General features: G+C 41.7%; 1 protein-coding gene across 1 annotated transcript in view; it reads right to left on the reverse strand.

Moving 5' to 3' along the window:
* LOC138615833 (protein sidekick-1-like) overlaps nt 1–25902 on the reverse strand; it is a 242936-nt gene that overhangs the window by 119168 nt on the left and 97866 nt on the right. Inside the window, exon 5 of the mRNA XM_069689684.1 lies at nt 1–29. This exon is cut by the window's left edge and continues 105 nt beyond it. Within this exon, the coding sequence (XP_069545785.1) occupies nt 1–29 (29 nt within the window). The remainder of the gene's footprint in view (nt 30–25902) is intronic.

Consider the following 25902-nt stretch of genomic DNA (forward strand, 5'->3'; position numbering starts at 1 on the left):
CAACCAGCTGATTGTCCAAAGTAATTGCTCTGTGGGGCACAAATAAGACACAGAGACAAGGGTTTAGAAAACACGATGATAACATCCCAAAGTAAAACATGCCTCCTTCTAGCGTTGCTCCGTCTCAGACAAGAACACAGCTCAAACTAAGACTCTGTCAAGAGAAGAGTATTTGGTACATGGATCATTTAGAATTCATAAGGGGGGGAAGGAAACACTGAATACAAGCATCGGAAAGGAAAGAGGATTCGGAGAGCTTAAATAAATCTCTCCTCCTGTCTCAGATTGATATGTGGCTCATTTTGTGTATCTTTCATTCTTTTGGCCACTCTCGTTGTTTGTGTATTGTCTTCTGTTCTTCCTTCTTTACACTGATCCTGTCTCGTTTCCCCACGTACCAGCAGCAATCAATATGGCACAAACATGCAGCATCATGGTGCACAAACACTCACAAACACAAACACACACAACCTAAACCTGCTCTCAGTCGCGCCCACAGAGATAAGAAGCACTCACTTACACACAGATGTTGTGTTCCTGTTGCTTTTCAAGGGAGCATAATAGGAGGAGTTGACTTTGTAGGGAGATGGTGGGGGAGAAAGGAGGCGAAGAGGGTAAGGAATATGTATTCGTAGTGCTCAGATTTTCGTGTGTTGGAACTTGTTGGTCTGGCAACAGATGCCGCTAGGCAGGAAGCGGAGGTTGATGTTTTTAGTGATGCTACTTGTGCTTTCAGTATCAGCAGATGGAAATTCCCCTCAATAGTCTAACCACAGCCGACGCTGAAATAAAAATCAATATGACAAAAGGGAGAATAAAGTATACTAAAGCAAAATGACTGTCTTTTGTTCTTATAGACTCGGCCTGTTTCAGCGGGCCCCTACTACACACATACAGTACGCTCACATTGAAGGGCCCTGTGGGACAGATTTATTGGGCTGTATAAAAAATAGGAGGAAAAAGGAAGCTGTGACTGGTAATACTGGATGTTTAACTACATTTGTATGAGGAAAAGGAGTGCACTTACACACGGAAAGACATGATAGGATTTTGATAAAACAACATCTGCATGCGTGTGTGCTTGTAAGACACAACCAATGTGATTATCAGCATCCACAACTCAAAGATCGCTGTGTTGATGTGCCTACAAACATTGAAACATGATAGTCCTTTACTGTATATCCAGCAACCAATTACATGGAAGGGTTTGGAAATGGGCAACACATGAAGATGGGAAGTATTGATTGAGCTAAATATGATGGAGAGGAGAGGAGAGGAGAGGAGAGGAGAGGAGAGGAGAGGAGAGGAGAGGAGAGGAGAGGAGAGGAGAGGAGAGGAGAGGAGAGGAGAGGAATGTGAGGTTCTCTGACGACACTCCCACAAACACACTCGCACACAGACAGAATTCCTCAGGTCTAATTTTATTCAGTCTGATTTCCCAGGAGAACTTCTACAACAGCCAGAGCCTCAACCCCAACACTGACACTCTATTTGTGAGAGTCTATGTCTTTGTGTGCTCACTGCTTTTTGTGCGCACGTATGTGTGTGTGTGTGTGTGTGTGTGTGTGTGTGTGTGTGTGTAGGCTTTCAACCGCATCTCACTGCCTGAAATAGAGGCTTTAACCAAACCTTTCTCCTGTTGTCTCTCCCTCTCGTTGCACAGCAGGGGTGGATTCTGCATCCTCACTAAGGTCTACAATGGAATTTATAGCTGTTAAGCTCATTAACTGCACTGACCCGCCCATTTTATCACATCTGTTCTACCCGGCACATGCTGATTAATAGAGAGGGAAGGCAGGCTTCCACTTGCCTACAGTGTCTGAGGGAGGAGAGAGCCTGGGAGGTTCGAGGAGGAATCTAAATCCACCCACTCAAAGTCAGCGGAGCTCAGTGGGCGGCAGTGCGAGAATGCAGCACGACTAATTAAGATAACATATTAACATCGGAACATTTGGCGAATTAAAAATATTTGTTCATTTAGTATCTGTCCCTCAATTTCATATCCCATTTCTATGTACTATTTACATGTGAAACTCCTTGTGATGACACAGGGTGATGGCTGCAGCGATTTGCTTCATGCCTTCGTTTTGTTCCTTATTGGGAGGTCTGAGGCTTCATTTCCCATTAAATCTTCACATGGAACTTTCATTTCGAAAAGCAACACGGAGGGGGGAAAAATAGGATATGCCAATAAGACGTCAGGCAACAGAGATTAGGGGACCACAATTCATTTGGAATTCCCTTCAAAAAATAATAAAAATGTCCTCATTCGTTCTGAGTAGCTGGAGGGTGGTTATACAATCTCATCCTAAGAGTTACAATATAGTCAGACACACACGCAGGCATGTAAGCATAGGCATGCAGGTGGACAGCTTCAATGTGTCTTTTCACTACGACTGCATACAAAATGTTCTTCAGATTTAATATAACATACTTCAATATGCCACTTCCGGGTCTCTTTTACGTCCACATTTAATTAAAGTGAACAAAATTGTTCTGGCTTTTAATTAAAGGCAAACTCAATTGTAAAACTGTTCATGACTCTGCATGCTTATGTGTGTGTGTGTGTGTGTGTGTGTGTGTGTGTGTGTGTGTGTGTGTGTGTGTGTGTGTGTGTGTGTGTGTGTGTGTGTGTGTGTGTGTGTGTGTGAGATGATTTCTCCCAAGGAAGAAGAAATTAAATACAGCAATCAACTCCATCCTTCTGCATTCCTCCCCGTATCCTCTCACCCCCTCATATAATAATAAAATAAATCCAACCTCCCTCTAAAATCCCATTTTCCATTCTCACGCAGATTACAATCTGCACATTTCTTTCTTGGTTTCTTCCAATTTTCTTGGCTTTTTTTTTTTTCTAGCTGTCTCTCTATCACATTATTATTTCCCCTCACTGTCTCTCCCCCCCCCCTCCCCAACTCCTCTGAACCAAAGCACCAAGCCAGATTGGTCTTTCATTTAAGTGTCTGGCCCCAGGACTTATTAAACACTCACGGGTGTCCGCAACGCAACACTGACTATTGAACACACTTACACACACATGTGCCAAGAACTAATTAGCACACACATGTCGCAGGCCAGAGGAGTGAGTGAATGTGTTGTTGTTTTTTTTATATCTGAGATTGTGCGAGTGTGTGTGTGTTCGGTCCGGGCACAGACTCTCCTGCCAACAGAGCCCATCCCGTTCCCGTCTGTCCTCCTTCTCTATCTCTGATAGGCAGCGTGCCACCATCTTCAACCACAATGTCTGTGACACACAGAGGCCCGGGGTGGAGGAGTGTGGCGGCAGGGCAGAAGGAGGGATACTCCACTGTAAACCAAGTCCAGGCAGCAGGCTTCTTGGCAGCTTCATCTCCAAAGAGAGCGCCAGCCAGCCACCCACACATCACACTGCATACATACACACTCTTACTCACACAGGCACAGTTGGGACCATTCACCGTGCCCCGCAGCTGTTTTAACTGGATGTTTACTTTGGTGTTTAAGTCAGCAGACACATGAATACTTTCTCTGTGGGACTGACTGATACCTAACGTACACATGTCCATACCTGCTGAATGCTACGTTATACGAGTGTCTTTGGACCTGTGTAAATGCTGTTTAAATGTTTGTTGAGCTCGGTATTTGGTTCTTAGAAACTTTACGTTGGGTTGAGGTATTCAAATTTTTAAACATTCCTGCTCTCAAAATTACCTGTCGGCTTGAGTTGTGGTGCGGTGTATTGTATCCCAAAGTAATTGGTTACTATAAAACTCAGCTACAGAGAGTGCAGAGAAGGAGAACGCTTCTGTAGCGTATTTATCAATAAATGCAGCGATAGCTTTTAATTTTGGCTTGTGTTTTTCTTTATCTGCACAACTGCAAACAAAGGCTGACATCAAACTGAAATTACTGCTTGGGGGTTGTTTGTCTCCGCCAACCAGTCAAGTTGCAGTTTGCATCTATAAGTGTTCAGTTTTATATAATATACTGTGTGTAGTGCAGAATTTGAGGAATTTCCTTATACATGTTTACATGATAGAACACAAGTTGTAGCCGGGACAGTAGACGATGCTCTTAATCGTTATGTTGCTGCAAAGAGACAACACGGATGCTTCGATTCGACAGCAAAGAGGATCGTTAGAATCAGCACAGTTTCAAGGTGGACACCCAAGATTAGTGTCACCATTTCAATATCTGACGAAATGTGAAATATGGTCACCCTCTCACCTTCTGCTCCTGAGTTATGGTGCAAAATAATGGCCAGAAAATTACTTTTGAGGAACGTTACGATGTCACAGTGACATTGACCTTTAACCTTTTGGATATAAATTGTCATCACTTCATCTCATTTGACATTTGCGTGAAAAGTTTTCATAGCGTATGAATTATGGCCACAAATTAAGTTTTTTTGAGGTCATAGTCACCTTCGACCAACAACATCTACTCAGTTCATCTTTAAAGCTGTACCAGACAACTTTAAGAGGAGAGCTGACTTTGAAGGAATACAACTCTCGACAGGGCCAAACACCCGAGAATTTCAGATAGCAGAGGGTTGCATGTAAGTTGCCTCAGTAATAACCATCTTGTTTCTCGACACTTTTGCTTCTGATGTAGTTGTTGTTAGCTGTTTAGCTGTGGATGCTATGAGCCAGAGTTAACATGCATGAAAATTCAACAATTGATTTCCATCTGAGTGTTGGAGCAACATTTGTCCAGCGACCCCAGCCTGATGTAGGATGTCATCAGCCGGTTGTTACCTGCTGCCAGATGTGAGCTTCACAGATCCTGATGAGGATACAGCTGCTGTTACCTCTGTAAACTGTAAATACTTTGGTGTTGTGCAAAATTGTAGATAGATTTGTTTTTTATATCTCTCAAAGTTTATATTTTCAAATATTTATGTCACTTCCATCATTTCTTCTCCAATGAAGTGTTCTAATTTTAATTATTTGCATGAATGTAAAAAAAACAAATGTATTACTTTACCATAATATATTATACAAATATTTTTTGGACAATTTAAAACAGTATAGAACAGTTGGAGAAATTAGAATCACTGGGTAAATACTAGGCAAGCAATGTCTAAGAAATATTGTCAAACTTTATTTAACTTGAGAATAAAACATAGTAAGTTGGTTGCAGAGGCATAATAGACCATAAACTTTGATGGTGGAAGTCAGGATTCCTCATCCTCCCACTGTGGTGACCTCTGACCTGTAGAACGAGCAGAAAAAAAATTGGGAATCACAGTTGGATTAATGAATGATCATAATGGTTCATCTTTAGGGCAAAAATATATATATATTTTTTTTAAAGTATTTTTTAAAATTAATCCTGATTAATGTCAGAATTTGGCCGTGCTTGTTTATTTAACACATTATTGTGCCTCTTCCAGCTTTCAGTAACAATAAGGAGGGCAGTGGTAGCTGTGAGACGTCAACCTTAGCTGACCAGTCTGAAATGTACAAGTGATCATTTTGAATCAAGTGACACAAACCATTTACTTATTGCAAAAAAAGTGCAGAAATACAATTTTATAAGACAAACATAATCCAGGTCTGTGTGGCAAACATTCACATTGTAAACACCAGAGTGCATTTGAAGAGGCTGCACCAGTCCACACTGCTGCAGTGACATTCACTGGATAATTGTACATTTCACACTGTGACAGTGACCACATCTGCTGAGGCTGCACATTAATGTTGTGTAACGTCAACACTGCTGCCAACATGAAGCAGAAATTTAAAAAAAAATGTCGACATGGAAAGTCTCTGACTGTATCTGAGCGGTAAAAGAACCAGCATGCGCTTATTTCAGCGCGCACATGTTTGAGATGAGAAACTGTCGTGACATCGGCTAAAAGAGCAGTAAGCCACTTCGGAGAGCATTTAGCTGTGAGAGCACACACGCCATAAATATCAGGAGAAACTGATACGACTGCCTGGACATTTCAGAGACACGTCCTCTGCGCCTTTCAAACTAAACGAGCTCGCCAGGAGCATGAGCACCGTAAGCGAGCTGACGCTAGCCGACTGCTGACACGAGACGTGCCCTGCAGTGTAGTTGTAAACACCACCGTCTTAGCTTTGTGGCTCATTTGGTTCGAATATTAAACCAAACATAAACCGAGCAGAGGTGATTACCTGTCGAGCAGAAATGTGGCTGATTTGGGCATCAGTTTGAATCGTCTCAGGTGCCGCAGCTCCGTCTACGTCCGTAAAGCAGCTCCACGTTTATCCTCGTGTTGTCCGGGCTCCTCTGAGAACTTATGTTTGATCTGGCTTTCCTCCGTTGTTGTTCTTCTGTTTATGACCAGAAGTCTTTTTTTGTTCCTACTTTGGTCAAAGTTACCGACTACAGCTTTAAGTCCAAGTCAACGTTTGCGCCAAATGAAGTTCCCTCAGGTTCCTCTCGAGAGATCCCATTCCCAAGAATGAGACCGACGAAATGGTCGGATTATAACAAACACATTCTTGTTAGAAAAAGAATAATCTTTGGGATTTGTTCTTGTCTTTTGAAAACATTCATTCCTTTCATTGATTCATATCGATGAGGATTGATATTCATATTAATGAGGATTGGAAGTTTACGTGTGGCTTTTAGGTTAGGTAGTTACTTTATTAATCCCCAAAGGGACATTTTTAGTTTTTTAATTCAGAAACAAACAATACAAGATATTTCCTGTAACTTTATTGGACTCTTGGTGAGTTTGGATGTGTTAGCTGGCCTGAATGCTCAGTGACTCAGAGTGAATACAAAGTTTGGAGTTGACTATTTTTTTAGACAATGCCTGGCAGCCAGTTCATGTTGAGATGATCCAGGGCAAATTGGGCACAAAGAAGAAGCTGGGAGTCTTGGATGATATAAAGTATTGTGTACTAATGTAATGTAACTGTACAGAGTAAGAAAAAAATCAGGAATGATCCTGGTGGTGAAAAGAGAAAAAGAGACAATGACGAGAACTCAACTTTCCAACAACAGTTCTGTGTAGTTTTGGAAAATGTGATAGATCTGTTTTTGTAATGGGATTAAACAGTCTAACTGAGTTAAGACTGAGAACTGGACTACAGCCAGGAGCTCTTGACATTCTGTCGCCAGTAGCTTGACAGTGACTGCTTTAGTGATTTTCCATGCATAGTTTAAATGAAGCTATTGTTAACACAGCCTGGGGTTGGAGATTTGTTTTACAGTATATTTGCTGAACATTCCTTAATCCCCTTGCTCAAATGCAATGGCTGAAAAAAATGGTCTGAAAAAAAGCATTCTAATTTCTGTTTGCTAAAATATGTGGGGAAAAAAACTGCTAAATTAAGATTGAAAAGTTTTGTCAAATTACATGTGTGCTGTTTAAAAGTGAAGTTTGTTCTGTCTGAAACTCAAGTACTTTTTAAGTCTAAATAAAATCATGAATACTTCTACTTGTACCACATTAGAAAAGTGACACAGTGATGCCACCAACTCGCAGCTCAGCTGTCATGAATGTGTGACGTGTTGAGAGTAAACAACACGGGAACCCCATCACCAAAATTCAAAGCAGATGACTGAAACTTGCTTTTAGTTTGGAAATTGATAGACAGGTCTTTTGAAAAGCAGCTTAATAATAGACAGCTGAGGCAATAATGTTTTCTGATGCAATTCAAGTGTGTTTACATCAATAACATTTGTAAACACAGGAGTAAATCAATTATTGACCAAATACTACAGCCCGATCGTTACTGCATTTCTGGGGTTGATGTTGAATTAGGAAAAAAAAATTCTGATATTGATACATTGACTGAAATATGGTTATCAAACAAAAACATTTGTAATCGAGGCAGGACATTTTACAGTTTAACATTAACATTTTTTGTCCAAAATGAAATCAGTGCATTGAAACAGTGATCTTTGTAGGTGTAATAATTATAAATATAACAAATCACAAATGGACAATTTCTAAACCACCCCAAGCATTTTTTTTTTTTGTATTTATGTTCAGTAAAAAAAAGGTTAATGTCAGCCACCGTATGTGATAAGTGAATACTGACCAATAAAATCAGCCAACTGATGAATTGGTTGGGCTCTACCAAGTACTAAACACAAAAAGCTTATATTCCATGTTCCATCAGCTTTCCATCTCTTCCTCAGCTCTTCAGTGATGTTTCCAAGCCAAATGTGTCCTGAATCTGGTTCAAAAAGTACTGTAACTTAAATAATTTGCAAACCTCGCGCTGTGGTCTGTGCTGCAGTTGCTAACAGATAACAGGGTGGAGTGTCATTGGCATTCCTGCTCCAAGACCCATTAAGTGTGCTCAGTTGTTCCAACACTAGTTCTAACTAATTCCCTCAAACACTTAAAACATAAAAATGTGTGCTACTCTTGTATATGGTAATCAAAAAAAGAGAGAAAACAAAACTTGTTGGAGCTGAACCAAATGAGGAGACATAATGGAAGGGGGCTGCTGATGCATTAAAAATGTGCATCAACTATTTAGAAGGCCTGGATTTAGTCTATCTCATTTTAAATCAAGGCCAAACCATTTTGGTCCACATTAAAATGATAAAAGGCTAACAGTCACGTTCATTAAAGACACCCGTCGGGCACATCCGGAGACACACAATCAGACCCAAATGCATGCAACCTTTTTTAGAGGACACAAACCGTGTGGCTCAAATTAAGAGGAGACCCAAACAAAGTAAATGGGCATGTGAACATTACACCCATATGTGATTCATCGATTAACAAAAAAGTAATGGTGAAGTATCCTGCAGGGATTTTTTTTTCCCCCAGTCAGTCATTAGAGCATTAGTGATGTTGGTAAGGCCTGAGTCTCCATCACTGGTGCAGCTCAAACTAAAGGTGCTGGATGGGGCTGAAGTCAGGGCTCAGTGAAGGTTCTTACTGTGTTCATAGAGGCGTGTGTCATACCATACATATCAGGCTTTTCTCAAACTTTTGTCACCAAATTAGAAGCACACTACTGTCTATTTCAGCGTCACTGTATGCTGTAGTGTTCTCACAACAGTTCCTGCAACATCTCACCGTAAAGGCCCCCACCTCACCTGAAACAAATGGAGCTTCTGGTAATATCATAACAAACTAAAACAGAGGCCCTAAAGCACAGAACAAAGGTTGCATAGTCACAGAATGAGCACACATAACAGGCCATCATCAAATCAGATGAGATGTTTCAGGGCCAAGCAGGACCCAACTGTGATGACAGCGTTTGGTTTGTGAAGTGGTGCTCTGAATCCTGGAGTCTGCTATTTCGGCTGTCACCATCTTGCTATTTTGGAGCCAGAAGAGACCATATTTGGACACCACAGGCCTGTCAATCAAACAGACGCCCCCAAACATACCACTTTTTGAGGCCTAATATCTGATTAATTTTGTAATTATTTTCAGATGGACCTCCAGAAAACTAATAGGGAGTGACTTTAGGGAATGACACCATACTGACTTGCGGAATTTTTTTTATGACTTTGTATTTCATGAGAGAAGTTGAATGGACGTCTATGGAGCCAGAGCTTCTTGAAGCCAGCCCCTTGTGGCCCTCAGTCAAATTGCATTTTAAGGTACTTCTGCACTGGCCTCACTTGTCAGACCAGGAAGCTGCATCCACTTTTATATACTAAAGCATATTTAGCTCTGATGGTGAGTCATATCATGCATTTACTTTGCGGCAATTAATCAGAGCAGATCACAAATTCAAAATAAAGAAAATCTTATTTTGGACGAGGAGGAGAATTTAAGGGAAATAGTTCAGCTCGCTGGGATGGGACAGGAAAAGGTCACTGCTGCACTGTTTGGGATCACAATCACTGCTGCACTGTTTGGGATCACAAAGTTTATAAAAAGTGGTAATGAGGGCCACATGTGTCCAGGTTTGCTTGAGTGAACCCAACTGTGGCACGTTTAAAATAAAGTGAGGAAAGGTCGATGTATTTTGCTGGTGACATCATTCTCCTTACATATTGTGCAGTTATTTTAAAAGTAGGACTAACACATGCTTCACAAGAACAGTGAATATGTACTGTATGTCCTCTGCAAACCAATTTCCTGGAGGGAAGCAGACAGTCTCAAGGCAAATGTACACACAAGTATGTGGACTTCACACTTCTGGTCATATATTGTACAACCCGGCTGCCCTTGCATGACAAAACTGTATTTCAGTTTCTGTCCACACCTTATTAATAACTCCAAAAACCCAATCTAAAGGTATTCTCAGTTAATGTCTTAGTTCTGCTTCATGAATCTTGATGATTTTTCCACTCAGAGAAATACAGCCCGCATATGTGACTGCACATGAGACCAATAAAGACCGGGAGAACGAGAGGGGGAAAAGAAAGATGGCAGAGGTTACAACAGTAATGAACACTAATGTGTTTGTGAGAGATTTTAACAGCCCCTTCACTGACTCAGAAAACATTTCCCTACCTCGCACCCTACACACTCTGCAGCTCTGTGACTTGTAATTAACGCAGTGCCTAAATCACGGGCTTCCATCCTCAATCACCTTTACAGTTTCTTCAAATGGTCAAACGGACACAGAAAGTGAGACCTTTCTGTGGGTCCTTCACTTGCTTGGCTGTTTGCCACTGCCAGTAAGTCCTTCATAAAACACACACACACACACACACACACACACACACACACACACACACACACACACACACACACACACACACACACACACACACACACACACACACACACACAGGGAGAGGAAGAGCATGCCCACACACACAGTCCAGTATCCTTGTGCACACATAGCCCAGGGCATTCAGTCTTCTGAAAGTAATTGGTGTGTGCATATGAGAGAGAGAGAGAGAGAGAGAGAGAGAGAGAGAGAGAGAGAGAGAGAGAGAGAAGGAGCGAGAGAGACAGACTGGACAGACCACGTTTGTTTAATGTCCCCTGGCATGGCCTGAGGGACAGACAGGGGGAGGAGGGGAAAGCAACGGTACAGGAAAGGAAAGCAAAGCGGGGCAAGGGTGAGATGGAGGCAGGAAGAGAGGAGAGGAGAGAGGGCTGAGGATAGATGCTGAGTAAACAGAGGAGGACGACTTTCCTCTCCACTCGCTGTTTGTTCAGCTACAGGAGCTCCATGACTCACTTCCTTTCATCCACTGCTGTACATCAGTCGCTCCCTTTGTCATTCACATGCACATGAAGACAGTTAATCCTGTATGTGGAGGCAAGGAAGCATGAGCTGTTCATGGCATAAATATCAGCCATTACAGGTCATACATCCAAGATACAGTACGAGACCACATTCTTCTAACGACGAGACTGGATGGACGGTAACAAGTGTGTGTGTGTGTGTGTGTGTGTGTGTGTGTGTGTGTGTGTGTGTGTGTGTGTGTGTGTGTGTGTGTGTGTGTGTGTGTGTGTGTGTGTGTGTGTGTGTGTGTAACTGAGTGTAGTCCCATTAGGTGGATGGATCTCTAGACGAATAGCTATTATCCTAATTAGCACTAATTATGTCTCCTACCAATTAACCACACAACTGGCAGTGACTTTCTCTCTTTCTCCCTGTCTCTCTTTCTCCTTCTCTCTTTCTCTCTGTCTCTCTCTCCGTCTTCATCTCACCCGGAGAAAAAAGCCTTTTCCTCAAACACCGTCTCTCCCAGCTACTTAGCTCCAGAGATCGGCTGAACAGAGAGACGAAAATCTTCACACTTGAAACCAAGCCATCATTTTATAATTATTTTTCCACGTGGCTGCTTGAACCTGAAATACAGAGCAGGTCTCCAGACCCTGTGATTTACATTTAGATCTGTAGGCGTATTCGCTATGTCTCTTCATAGTTAGCTGTGCTTTAAATACTGCAGGTGTTAAATGTTCAGAGTTGACTGCCTGAACGAGCTGGTAACAACCTCATAGATTAGGACACAGTGTACATTTACATATTGTAGATTATTAGTAGACTGATTTACATGTTTCACTTTATTCTGTCATTTTCTCAACAACATAATCAATCATTTCATCAAAAAAAGTCAGTTGCAGTCTTAATTAAACACCTACATCACCAACAATGGCTGAATACAACCAGAGATATTACAGGGCAACCCAGCATCCAGCCAAACTGTGAAATTCACTCGTCAGTCCCCTACAGGATCTCACCAAGGTATGAAAAGGAAGGTGCCTTAGGTTTAGGCATAAAAAAAAAAAAATCATGTGGTTAGGCTTAGAAAAAACATTGTGGTTTGAGTTGGATGCAACACGGTTGCAATTTAGTTTAGGCACAAATATGACTTCTTAAGGGTTCAGAACAGATCGCGGTTAAATCATTTTACATGAGTAACTTTACGTACGGCAGCTAAATTGCTTACGCAAGTTAAACACGTGACGTTATGTGAGAATTTCACTTAACCACACAGTGAAAACTTTATCAAGGTGACAATTTATTTACTATAACTCAAAATAAACTAAACAGATCAAATAAATGTCACCTTAAAACTGACCATGCCATAAGCAAAAGGTAAATGTAACACAATTAAAACAAACCACATCAAGAGTGTTGGGTACCTGAGTGGCAGACACAGCCATCTTGGGAGGAAACCAGCTTATATAGAATCCTCCACAGATGAAAACAATCTCTCAATGAGGTAGAAGGAGCCAAAGATTCAAACCCGGAGAGGGAAACAAAATGCATGCCAAACAGCCAATCCCATTACACGGCCCAGAGCAGGGACAGTGACTCAAACCCTGCTCTCCTGGGTGAAAGTCCTGGATTAATGTATCCATCACCCCCAACCTTCCTCTTGTAATACGCACCTTGATGTGATACCGGGATGTACAAGGATGGATAGTAATTTAAAACAAATCAATGGCACAGCATAATCTCCAACATATTTCCATTGTCTTATGATTTGCAGTGTATGTTCATATAACGTAACCCAATCCTAAAGATGTCTGAAACTATTTAACATTTTATGATGCATTATTACTGTCTGTTTTTGGTTTGTTTGCCTAAATATGAGAGCAGCTTTAAGTCTATTCGAAGTTAAGTACAGCCATTTGACACGCAGCAAATTATAAATAATAATTTACAATTTTGTGGGCATGTGAATAAGTATACACAGAGTCACCCTGCTACTTCATAGAATCACTGTCACATATTGCTATTGAAATGTAGACAAATTGCTTCCCGTAGCTTTAAAGGTCAGTAGTAATAGTACTAAGTAAGCAATGTTCTAATGGTGCTTGATTATGAATACTGATACAACCACACAGCTACAGCCTCTCCTGTAAAACAAGGCTTTTTAACAGATACACTTGTTACCATGGTGATAGGAAATCAATACAATGCACTAAAAACAACAACAAAAACAAGATTCTGCCTACAGGCAAAAACATTTTAATTTTAATTACTCTGTAACAAACATAGCCGCATACACACTTGCTGTCATGGATCCTCCGTTGCGCACAAAGCCTGCAGCCACAGTGTCAGTGAATGCATCACTCCCACTGACCTGCTCCTTCTACAAGAGCCGTACGCGGTGACAGAGATTGCTGTGTTTTGTTACTGGAAACTGGGGAAACACTTGAACCATGAATTTGTCTTCACAAAACCAATTAATGCAAAAAAAAAAAAAAAAAAAAAAACTACCAAATTGCAGTGTGCCGCCTGCTCGGCATAAATGCTACCTACCTCCTCAGCTCCAGCTTCACCTCGCGTGAAAGCAGCTTGTTTGGAGCCAGAAAATTGCCCGAGAGGTGCAAGTGCAAAATGGACGACTGACGTATATGCGACGGCTCGTCTCGCAGAAGCATAAAATTAGAGGCCGGAACAATGTGTGTGAGCCCCCGTTTGAGCTCATGTTTGAGCTCATGTACAGATGTACAAATTGGAGAACACGTGCGAGTGTATGTGTGTTCGCTACGGCTCACTGTAATTAACTGGTGAGCCAAGGTGATAATGATGAATAGAAAACATGTGTCACGACATTGCAGAGAGAAAGAAAGATAATTGTCTCCACAATAAGAATTGATAGCGAAGTGTTGGAACTAAAAACAGAGGACACTGGGTCACCATTTGAAACACTGTGAATGCATTCATTTCTTGACATAAGCCCCCAAAGTCATAAACACAACACTCCCACGTGAATACATGAGCAGAGAGGTTAGAGCACAGAAAGCGAGAGTGTAATTTCCCGAGAGCAGGGAGTGGTAGAATTTAGCCTTTATTTGTCTGTGAGAGAAAGTAAACCTGTGACCTTCTGCTTATTGATCCAGCTCTCTGATCTTGAGGATGTAATCTTTTGGCTCTGATATTAACCAGTCAATCAGCATTATGTTCTTCTTGTCTGGCTATCCCGGGGATGTTTGGTTTCGGAAATCTGAGGATAGATCTACAGTGTTTATAAAAGTGGACGTAGCTTCCGGGTCTTAAAAGTGAGGCCAATGAGAAGTGCCTCACAGTGCAATACCACAGACGGCCACTAGGGGTTGGCTCCTACAATGTTTTGGCTCCATAGACTCCCATTCAACTTCTCATATGAAATACAAAGTCAATAAATCTTTTCAACAATCCATCATGGTGTCATTCGCTGACTCCACTCCTTCTGCATTTAGTATTCAGCTGTTCTACCTGAATATAATTCCATAATAAATTAGATATTTGGCATTATAAAGCAGCATGTTTGGGGGCGTGGCTGTTTGATTGACAGGCCTGTGGGACGGTCAGGTTTTAGATATAGGTGGGCGGGCATAGTATCCTTGAGCTCCCAGTCAGATCAAATCAGATTCACCCTTTGCTCCTCTCCAGCTCGTCCAAATATAGTCACTTCTGGATCCCCCCCAAAAACACAAGATGGCGACAGCTAAAATGCCAAACTCAACACTTTAAGACGGCAGGTCCTTTAAACTGCATGGAAACTACATTGTACGAAATTGTGAGGATATTTTTCTTTTACTTAAAATTATTTTCAAAAATTTGTACCAAGGTACAGATCGAAAACATTTTTAACCATACTATACACTTTAGCCTAAAACAAGGATTCAGAACCAAACGTTGGTCAGTCACTCCTGTGTGTGTTTTTCACCCATTGGTTGGTCAGTCACTCTGTTTTTCAGTCTCTCACTCATTCCCCCCGTTGGTTTCCCGTCTTCTGTTTTGTCGATAGGTTAAGAACTCAGATGACAGATGTGGGTGTGAGTGTATGTGTGTATACGGTGCGTGTGTGCGTGCGTGTGTACAGTCTGGTCAGTGATGGATGTGTGTGTGGCAGGTAATTAAAAGTGTGATTAGTGGATAATTAAAAGAGGTCTCTGTCTTCAGAATATTTAACAACTTGAGGCAGGAGACACACTAAAACACACACACACACACACACACACACACACACACACACACACACACACACACACACACACACACACACACACACACACACACACACACACACACACACACACACACAAGCTGGCAGGTGGAGGTGTGTTGGTTCAGACTGTAATGAGGGAATAATGGTTCTTGAGATGATATAGGATATAGACAGGGAGACACAAGCAGAGGGAAAAAGAAGGTAAAGGGAGACGGGGAGAGACGGAAAGAAGCAGATCAGATACAGACAAACGACACTGAGCCTTTCAAAGATCCACATTCATAGAATTAATCATCATCAGCATGAGCCACACAGGCTGGACACACATGTACACACACATACACGCACGCACACACACACACACACACACACACACACACACACACACACACACACACACACACACACACACACACACACACACACACACACACACACACACACAGACACACGTACACACATGCATAAACACACATTTCTCTATGTCTCACTTCTTTGTCTGTCTTTGAATGATCGGCTCAGACAGAAGCAGATGCTCTCTGCTAGACAGAAATAGATGAGCAAGGATTCACTCAACCCACAGCCCCCACACACACACACACACACACACACACACACACACACACACACACACACACACACACACACACACACACACACACACACACACACACACACACACACACACACACACACACACACACACACACACAAATAATGGATTTGTACCTGTAAAGAAATTAGACCTCAATTTACACCTGGTATTGAACTGACATCACAGCACAGACTCATTAGCAGGTATTTGACTGCGTGCTCCGTGCTGTGACTGGATGCCACCTTTGCAATGACTTCTCGAAGTATCTGAGTCGATATTGAGATGATACAACATACAAAAACTGTATGGTGACATACAGGCAAAGACAATAATAACATTCTGATGTGTTGCAGATTTTTATCTTTCTGGTGTTCACAGTTTGAATTTGGCATGTAAGCATTTGCTAATTAACAGCAAACACTGCAACTGAGATTGATGGGAATGTCATTAGTTTTGCTGGCATGTGGTGACAATCTCAAAATATATTGGCGAGGTTAAAATTTTTAACTGATAGTGACACTCGATTCCAACGTCACTGCAATTCATTCTGGGGCGACGCAAATGTATGCACCTATTAAATATTACAGAATTGTTTGAATTAATGAAAATCCTTCCAAGAAAAAATATCAGTCTAAAGCAAACATCAGATGATCAACATTGTGCTTCAACTTTTAGGGATCACAGATATCTGTAACAAATGTTGTGGCACAACAATAAAAAAGTAAAGTCTGCACCAAAGTGGTGGAGTGACTCAGAGGCAACACTGCAGTCCTGCGCACGGCTAAAGACAAACACGACGGGTGTCAGGTCATTTGATGTGACACAAAAAAAGCATGTCTCCTTCTCATTTGAGAGCAAGTCGTCTTTAGCAGCAGAACTGAAATGACAGGCGGGGAGTTTTTTATAATTTTTTTCTTTTTACACAGGTGTCTGCAGCTGCTGTGAATGCTCCTACTGTACCCCGATCATTCAGAGAACGTACGGCAAACTTCAGAATGAGTCATGATGGTTCTACACGACGATCACTTCTTCACAAACCTGAGCACACAGTGAACTGTATACAGCTGCTGCAGATGACGACGGCTGACATGAAAATGGGAGTTTTGTAAATTCAGTTTGAGTTGTATGGGGAGGTGTGCTGCACAAGTTTACACCTTTCCTTTGCACATGTTGTGCTTCATCCACACATTCAGATACAGATGGCATTTTAATACCAGGGCCAGAGGTCTTAGTAAATGTGTACGATGCCCTAATGGGGCTTGTTACAGTACATAAAGTATTGGTTTAATGGTACAGTGGAAGAAAAAACAAGTACACGGATTCCAATATTCCAAAGGAAACTAAAATCATAACAGTTAATAGTTACATATTTTGCAATTGCAATTCAATCATCTGTGCCGCACTCCTGCAGTTTAGGGAGCTTTTTGTTCTTACCCCCTCCTCATCCCCCTCCTCCTCCTCTTCCCTCTCCTGCTGCTCGTCTCCCTCCCTTGAGTGTGTGAGCCAGAGTAAGCCTCTGTCATTTGGGAGAGTCATTAAGTACAGCCTCAGAGTTAATGTCTTTTCTGTTTTCTACTTTTACAAAGTTTTCTTTTTACCTCAGTTGTCTGAGAAATGTGACCAGATGAAGACAGCTAATTTGGAACACGGTAACAAGTAAAAGACCCGAGTTAAGGACAGATGAGAGGAGACTGGAGTTCACCTGATATATCCAGGCTGTTATCTCAGCAAACAACAAATACATCAGACTACTGGCTGAGATCTGAAAATAATGGTGACACTAATACAAACTCAAAAATATCTATTCTTCTGCATCAAGTCAGGAGAATTTTTTTAATTTTTTTATTATTAGAAACAATGTTTTACCTGGTGGCATATGTGTTGGACTACTTATGTCCTACAGATTTGGAAAGCACATCAACATCTTAAAACAAAGCAACAACAAATGGCTTGTGGCAGAATAAGCAATGAATATTCATAGTCCAACAGCAGGCCCTAAAGTGCTCTCTTCATAATGCAATTCTTTCTGACTGCACCTTGACAATGAATAATATTACCAGAAAATGCAATGCAATTAAAGCAACCCCTTGTTCCTCGTCTCCCATTGCCACATGTGTCGTCCCCCTCCTCCACCTCCCCCCTCCTCCACCCTCCCCCCCCACCCCACCCACGCAGTACAGTGATAACATTAAAAATTAACCAAGTCATCTGATTTCTTAAATGCAAAATTCATGCATAATAGTGTGGTGGTAGAACAAGTCGCCTCTGGACTTTTTTTTTTTTTTTTAATTTTTTTTTTTAGCAACAGCCAGTCTTCTGTAAGCAGATAAAATGTATGAGTGGAGGCATTGGACAACATTATACATAAAGAGCGGTTTATAAAAATGTACATACTGACAATGCACCAATAGTTATCACGTCTAAGGTTAGAGGTTAGAAAATCCTTCGTCAAATTACCTACACTGTTGACTGCAAATGTAGACAGATGATTAGTCGCATTGGACGCATGCACGTACGGATCTACTGTAGCGTAAGAACTTGGACAGCGGTCCGAACACAGTGCTGCAGTTTCTATGCAATTTTTTTGTTATTTTCTTTTTCCCTGCAACCACACAGCATCTGGCACCAAACAGCACCAAAAAAATGTGTGAGTGCTGTGTGGGTTTGTGATGAGGCAGCACGGGGCCAATTTGGTGCTCACTTTTACAGTAAAACGTTGTATCATAGATGTGGGGCAATTTAATTTAATTCATGTTAAGTGTAACCTTTTTCCAGTTGATTCACATTTTTTCATGTTCTGCAGATTATTCTGTGCATAAAATTATAACTTTAAAAGTGACTGCGGAAGATTCCTGCCTCAAGTATCGTCTACATCAGTGTGAACTAACGTAGATTTGTCATGTAGTGCACCGTTATTATAGTATCTTTATAGGAGTACCCGAGACCAACCCACCTCATTCTATGCCAGTTTATTAGACAACCATATTCTTTACGGTAAATCATGTTTTGTATTTTTATTAGAAAGCTGTTTGTCGCAAAAAAGTTTAATAGTAAAATAATGTGACATGACACAGCTGTCCTCAGGAAGAGTCTGAGTCAGAGTCATTTTTCTGTTATCTCAGGAGAATCACTGCAGTTTCCTGTTTTTCCACTTGTAAAACTTGTAATTATAAATATTTGCAGGCTGATGTGCACAGAAGCATATTCATATCATCAGCTACACTGCAAATTGCTCCAGTATATCCACACTATATACCAACAACAAATAACACTTCACTGGTGAAAACACTTATAAATGAGTTCAAACATGTGGGGTCATTTTTGACCCCCCCCCCCCCCCGCCCCCAAAACCAGTGTTTTACCTGCAATTATCTCTAAATCAATTTCTGCCCTCACTCAACCCATTAATATAAGACCTGACCCAAAGCATAATTAAATACAGGCTTAGAGCTGCTACAGAGGTGTGAAGACAAAAGCTCGGGACGCAGGATACTGCCCGTGCACACAATGGCGAGAGGGAATAAAGAACTAATAAAAATAAATGGAAACACAGCGTATGGAGGCAGGAGCAGCCTTCATGTTTATGGATTATGTTCTCTTGTGTTTCCTTCTACTCAGACCGAGTGCAGAACAAAGGACAACATTCACATCTCTCCAAAACCCTGCATACTTTACGCACACCTGGCACAGCCTGGCACAGCCTGGACACCTTCATTAATTACTACAACCTCCAGACAATACAGCCAGACTTAATAAAACTGACCTTGTGTTTTTACAAATATTAACTTACTGTACACTCACACAGTACTTTATTAGAAACACCATAGTAGTAAAGGGTATGACCTGATCTCAGAACAGCCATAGCTCTTTGTGTCATGGAGTCCACAAGATGTATGAAGCATCCCAAGAGATTGTGGTCCCTGTTGATATGACTGCATCACATAGTTTCTGCACTTACATGCTGTGACTCTCCTGTTCTACCACATCCCAAAGTGGATTCAGAGCAAGCGGCAACCAACAGTGACGTCACCCATTGGTTTGTGAACGGCCGTTATAAAGTCTCGAGTTCACCATCTTGCTAGGAGCTGTTAAGAGCCAGAAGTGACCATATTTGGATGATCTGGGAGGAAGCGAGCAGTGGATATGACTCGATCTGATTGGAAACCCGACGATACTACGTCCGACCCACTGATAGCTGTAACCTGACTGCACCACAGGCCTGTCAATCAAACAGACACACCCCCAAAAACACAGCTGTTTGTCTGAAACACTCTCACTAGATAAACCCCTATTGGGGCTCGGTGATATTTCAGCTTAAGTCACTTCCGCATCAGCCTAATTTTTCAGACCCAGAAGCTATGTCCACTTTTATATACAGCCTATGATTCAGACCTTCTGACTGAGGGGGCCCTCGAGCTCATCGTCATATTGAAACAGTTGGAGATAACCTTTGCTGTGACATTGTCATTGGGATGGTAGAAGTAGTCATTCTGACTCTTTAACCATTTGCTACAAATGGTCAACTCCTTGTCAGTGTCTCTAACTGTAGTGCAGGATTGTCCCTCCCACTCTAACACTTAGGTGCAATACCCAAGCATTTTTTTTCACAGCACCAAAGCCACTATAGCTTCACAAGCTTTGTTTTTCCTAATAATAATAATAATTATAATTATTATTATTATTATAATTATTTTTATGGCACAGCCTATTTTTAAGTACATTTGAATAATAGTCAAAAAATTATATGAAAATGCAGTTTCTTTTTCAAATAACTGCCCCTGCCACAATAGCAGCACCTAAACCTCAGAAAACGCTGGAATTGCCGTAGCTTCAGACTTTGCTGCACCCATAAGCGCAATTAGTTCTGCCCGTTAATAACTCTTTTAAACATGAACTGCCTTAACAACCAAAAAAATACACCGACATGGACGCAACAAGCCAAATTCAATGTCCACATCTTTGTTTCAATCCTAAAAGTGTAAAATCTACTTAACATTTCTCTTTAAAGATCTAAGTTGAGCTGAAGGTCAAGAGAGGAGGAATACCAGGATTACCATTTTCCCTTTGAACTGGGATCAACAACCACGAATACAACCTGACAAAAAAGAGGGACACAGCAAGAGAGAGGGAGTGAGAGGCAAAAGGGTGAGAGGACCAGACACACATCCACCGAAATGAAGACAGGGTAAAATATTGAAGTGGAAATGGAAGAGTTTACTGTCGAGAATGTTCCTTCTGTTATTTGTCGCCAAATTAGGGGACCAAAGGAGCAATTCAATTACTGAACTGGACGGAGAGAGGGTAGGGAAACCTAGAGGAGGGTGGGAAGCAAAGGAGAGGTAAATTGGAAAATATTTTTGAATAAATAAATGCAGGCAGGCGTAAAAAAAAAAAAAAAAAAGGGTCCCTGTTGCTTTATGCCCTATTTTTTTCTTTTCTTCTCTTAAATTAATCAGCGCAGAAATCTAGTGTGAAATTTGATGTTTTCCTATTATATTACAGTTTTTTTTTATATCTCTAAACCAATGTTATTTACTGCCATTAGTGACAAAAAGACAGGTAGGTTTTTGATTATGTTCAGTAGATATTTCCTATTGTACCCTTTCCAAAGTCAACAAACCGTGACGACTGCAATTACTCCTGACAAGCCTTATTTGAGCTGCCAATTAAAAGACCGGGGTGATTGTAAATCTTGGAAGAGGACGGCAGCACGGTTCCCGAGAGGAAAACAAGAACAAACTCTCGCTGTGGATCTAATAATCTCTCGAAAGTTGTCTCGCTAATACATGGCATTAATACGCAGGCATCAAATGCAGGCAGAAATTACACAGCAAATCAAGACATACATGGAGATTTTTTGGCAAAAGAAAGACAGACTGTGACGTTGAGCCTGTTCATCAAGTGGATTGCCTTGCAAGAGAGGGAGGGTGCTTCGGTGGCTAACGTAGGAAATATTACAATCATTTAACTTCTACAAAAGCACAACTGACACATTAATATGGCAGCTATTTTTCATCGCTTTTATATGAAATAGGATTTGCATGTCTAATTTGATTTTGGATACGATTTGGATTAATCTTTCTGCACATATGGTACCAGATGACCCTGTAAAGATAGGAAATAGTATTGGTTATTTATATGTTGAGAGCCTTTTTTTATGCATTTATGAATCCTGGTTATGAAGAGGTTTCTGGAGTAGGCAGGTTAGTTTAAACGTCATATCTAGGTTTCAGGAAGTCGCATAAGCCCCACTTCAGAAATACTTAGATGTGCCTCAGGTTATGTGACCTGAACGGATATAAATGACCAACTTTTTCAATGATCGACGCAAATGAGATGATGTCGAAGTTAAGTGTGTGTTTCTAAATGTAGTTCCGTACTGCGAAAACTATGGATTTCACCAAGTTAAATTATCTTTAAATGTAGATTTAAAGATGATCCTGTTTTGCTTTTAGTAGAAATGGATTATCTAGTGCTTTCTCTGGCAGATCATTTGACTTAGTGATTTATTATCTTATTTCGTGGCCTTCATTTTTTCAGAGTTAAAATGAAGAATTAAAAAATAAATTACCAAATTGCATCCTATTATTCAGTGTCTTCACTTATTACTGTGCTGATCTCAAGTGATATTTCAAACTTTTGATTTTATTTATTTATTTCTAGCCTGAAATCAGATTTTTCAAAATTTCTTGTCAAGTAAAATTAATAAGCTGCACAGACAGATCATTTCGCTAGTCTTAAATCATTCTCTCCTCAAACTGTGTTTTTTTTCTTGTACTTTGGCTGAGCTTTTCTGCAGTGTGACAATATGGTGGTAGACAGCGGTAGAGCGACAAGACGGGATACAAACAGACGAAGCAACGCAAGCAAATATGAAGAAATCAAAGCCGCAGCAAGAACAATGCCTCCAACTTTTCTTAAGTCTGCAGCGGTCATTTACCAACACGGTCTTGCACTCTGCTCACATTGTGGGAAAGTCCATGTTGTTTACAGCTTGGTGAGTTTATATGCCTAATATACGTCACATGGTGTTCATTATCAATTGGTTAAATGCTGCTCCAATAGATTAGAAATAACCCAATGTCTGCCCCCATTAGGAGGCAGTGGCAGGAAACAATCCCCCATGGAGCGTGTCCAGACCCAGATATTGATGCAGAGTCATGTCTGGGTCTGGTAATACCTTGTTAATAATAACTCAGCTAAGACTCAAAACTACACTAACTATGTGAGCCAGTTTCTGTAATGAACCCAAATGAAAGCCTTAACAAAGACAGGAAGATTGTATAGAATACAACATATGAGAAAACTTTGGCACATGGCTCTGCTTAGTGCAGCCATACGTCTTCAAAGCCTACATGTCTGGGATGTTTCCGTAATCCCAAAACTAAATCATATCATTGAGAAGAAAGTCACATACAGTAACTAAGCCTCTGGTGACTCCAGAGATTAAGTTCCAGACACAATGGATTGAAATGAGCTTAAACTCTATACTCCATATTCATTTCCTGAGTTGTTTTTTTCTCATGTCTTTTTCTACCTCTTTCTCAGCCACTTTGATCCTCCCCTTTGGCTGCCGTGAGAAACAGAGTCATTATGAACTGCGGCACTGCTGCTGTGGATTGAAGACCTTTCAAATGGCCGCTTGTATTTTCAACGTGTGGTGGAATCTAAGCCAACTCATCCTTTGAGTCTGTCTCCAAATGATGCTCTTTTGTCTATTGATCTTGCTATCTGTCTAATACACACACACGGGTAAGTGCACACACTCGCAGGCACAGACACACACAACATCTGCTCGCAAAGTTCAGACACCGAGAAAGTTCCTTCTGTTCAGACCTCTGCTGTGTGATGGAAAGCGGCAAAATAATGAATCGTTCCCTCTGTTAAAGTGGTGTTTCACAAATTAAAATGAATGAATGAATGTTGAGACGCACACACACCTCCTCAGCATATGGCAGCTTCGGCCAGGTCTGAAGAGAAATATTTCCCACAAGGCCCAGTCCTGACATTGATGCCTTGTGACTTCACTGCTCTCCGCACCACTCAACTCCCCCGCAACAAGAAACTGAAATATTCACTGTCTGTCCTGACATGCTTCTGCATAGATCACTGCCTTTATTTGATCAATCGGAGCTCCATGTGTCCCTGGTGGAGGAGGAAAAGAGAGCTCTAATTCTCTTCATCCTGTCCGTCCTCTTGAAGCTGCTGGCTATCAGAATCATTTCGCGTCCATCTGCCACGGGCCTCAGAGCTAATTAAAAACAGCAGCTCGCTCTACTCGACCTGGGCAGCAGGTCACAGCGAAAATATATATCAATGTCTGCAGCGCTGAGGTGGCAGCACTGTTGCAAAGTTGTTTTGACTGCTGCTGGACAGCGGACAAGAAAACAGACTGAATATGCCTGGAGTTCAGAGCCCGAGTGAAAACAGGACGATGAAGGGAAGACGGAGCTTTTGTGATGGGAAGGAGAGGGGTGGCAAATCAGAGAGATTGCAGAGCAGCAGGGAGATGGAGAGGACGGGGAGTGAGGGCTCCATTAGATTAGAGCAGAGTGTGTGGGAAGTGACAGCTTGTAAATTCTTTGCTGGCCAATATTTTGAGGGCTGGGGAGTTTGGGAATGTTCATAGACAGGCAGGATGTGTGTGAGTGTGTGTGTGTGTGTGTGTGTGTGTGTGTGTGTGTGTGTGTGTGTGTGTGTGTGTGTGTGTGTGTGTGTGTGTGTGTGTGTGTGTGTGTGTGTGTGTGTGTGGAGGGGGGTGGGGGTGTAGACAGACAGAGGGAGCGAGACTGTGTGTGCATGTTGGATATGCAGAGTGGGGTTAGGGGCAGGCGCACGGACATAAATTGAGAGCAGTGGGAGAGACAGAAAGACGGACAGTGAGATGGGGCCGGGGACTGTGGGAGTGATGCATATCGGATCAATAAACTTCATAAACGACATCATCAGCCCGGTCACCGCGAAGACAGCCAACCGCCAAGCACCATCTGGCCCCGTCTCACCGGACCGCGGGATCAGCCAGCGTAACCTCACACACAAACACAAACGCAAACATACACTGTAACACACGCAGGGCTGTGCAAATATTCACGGCACTCATTCTGACACGCATAAGCGCACAGAGAGACGCTCAGGTAGACGCAACGGTGATTGGTCTGGGGAGACAGATTTTGTGTGTGTGTGTGTGTGTGTGTGTGTGTGTGTGTGTGTGTGTGTGTGTGTGTGTGTGTGTGTGTGTGTGTGTGTGTGTGTGTGCGCGCGCGTGCGCGTGTGCGTGTGTATTTGCGTGCATCCGCCGCAGCAGTTAAGCAGTTTATTCGGGAACAGAAGTTTATGGGTTCTGTGTAACGCTATTTCCTGTAGCATGATAATGACCGTAAAAGAGGCGCGGAGTGAGCGGAGGACGGTCTACGGAGAGAACAAAGCAATATAAAGAATTTAGAAGTCAAAAAGTACGAGTGAGAGACGGAGCAGGGAGGTGAGGCAGGGGGGAAGCACAGCGGAAGACATGTCTCGTAGAGACAAGAGGGGAGCTGTGAAGAAAGGTGCAAATTAGTCTTTTCTAGGAGGGTTCAAAGGAAGTGTTATGCATGAATGTTCATCACAGTGTGTGTATGTGGGCTGCAAGCAAATCAGAATCTTCTATTTCAAAATGCAGAGATCAATGTTTTGATCCAGATTATATGAATACCTGAAAATGATGTCGAGAGATTCAACTCTTCGAGTCATTTTACAGGCGTGTACGTTTTATTTTGAAGAGCAGAAACAACAGGAGGAAAAAGTTAAATTATCAGGATGAAATGTTATTATAGTGTTCGTATGAAAAAATGTCATTCAAACAACTTCTATATCACAAAATACATTACCAGATTTTGAAAGTGGTAGAACCAGCTGTCATTTTTATCTTGTTGTCAAGGATACGGGTACTGGTGCAACTGTGAGCTCCCAAGTTTCACACCCATCAGGTATTCACGCCCAAACAACGTGTGTACCCACCCTATTAACAGTAAAATCATTAT

This window comes from Brachyistius frenatus, unplaced genomic scaffold (genome assembly GCF_029030835.1).
Source record: "Brachyistius frenatus isolate BFR_SWC_R1_liver_20210118 unplaced genomic scaffold, ASM2903083v1 Contig_7, whole genome shotgun sequence".
Lineage (NCBI taxonomy): Eukaryota > Metazoa > Chordata > Actinopteri > Embiotocidae > Brachyistius > Brachyistius frenatus.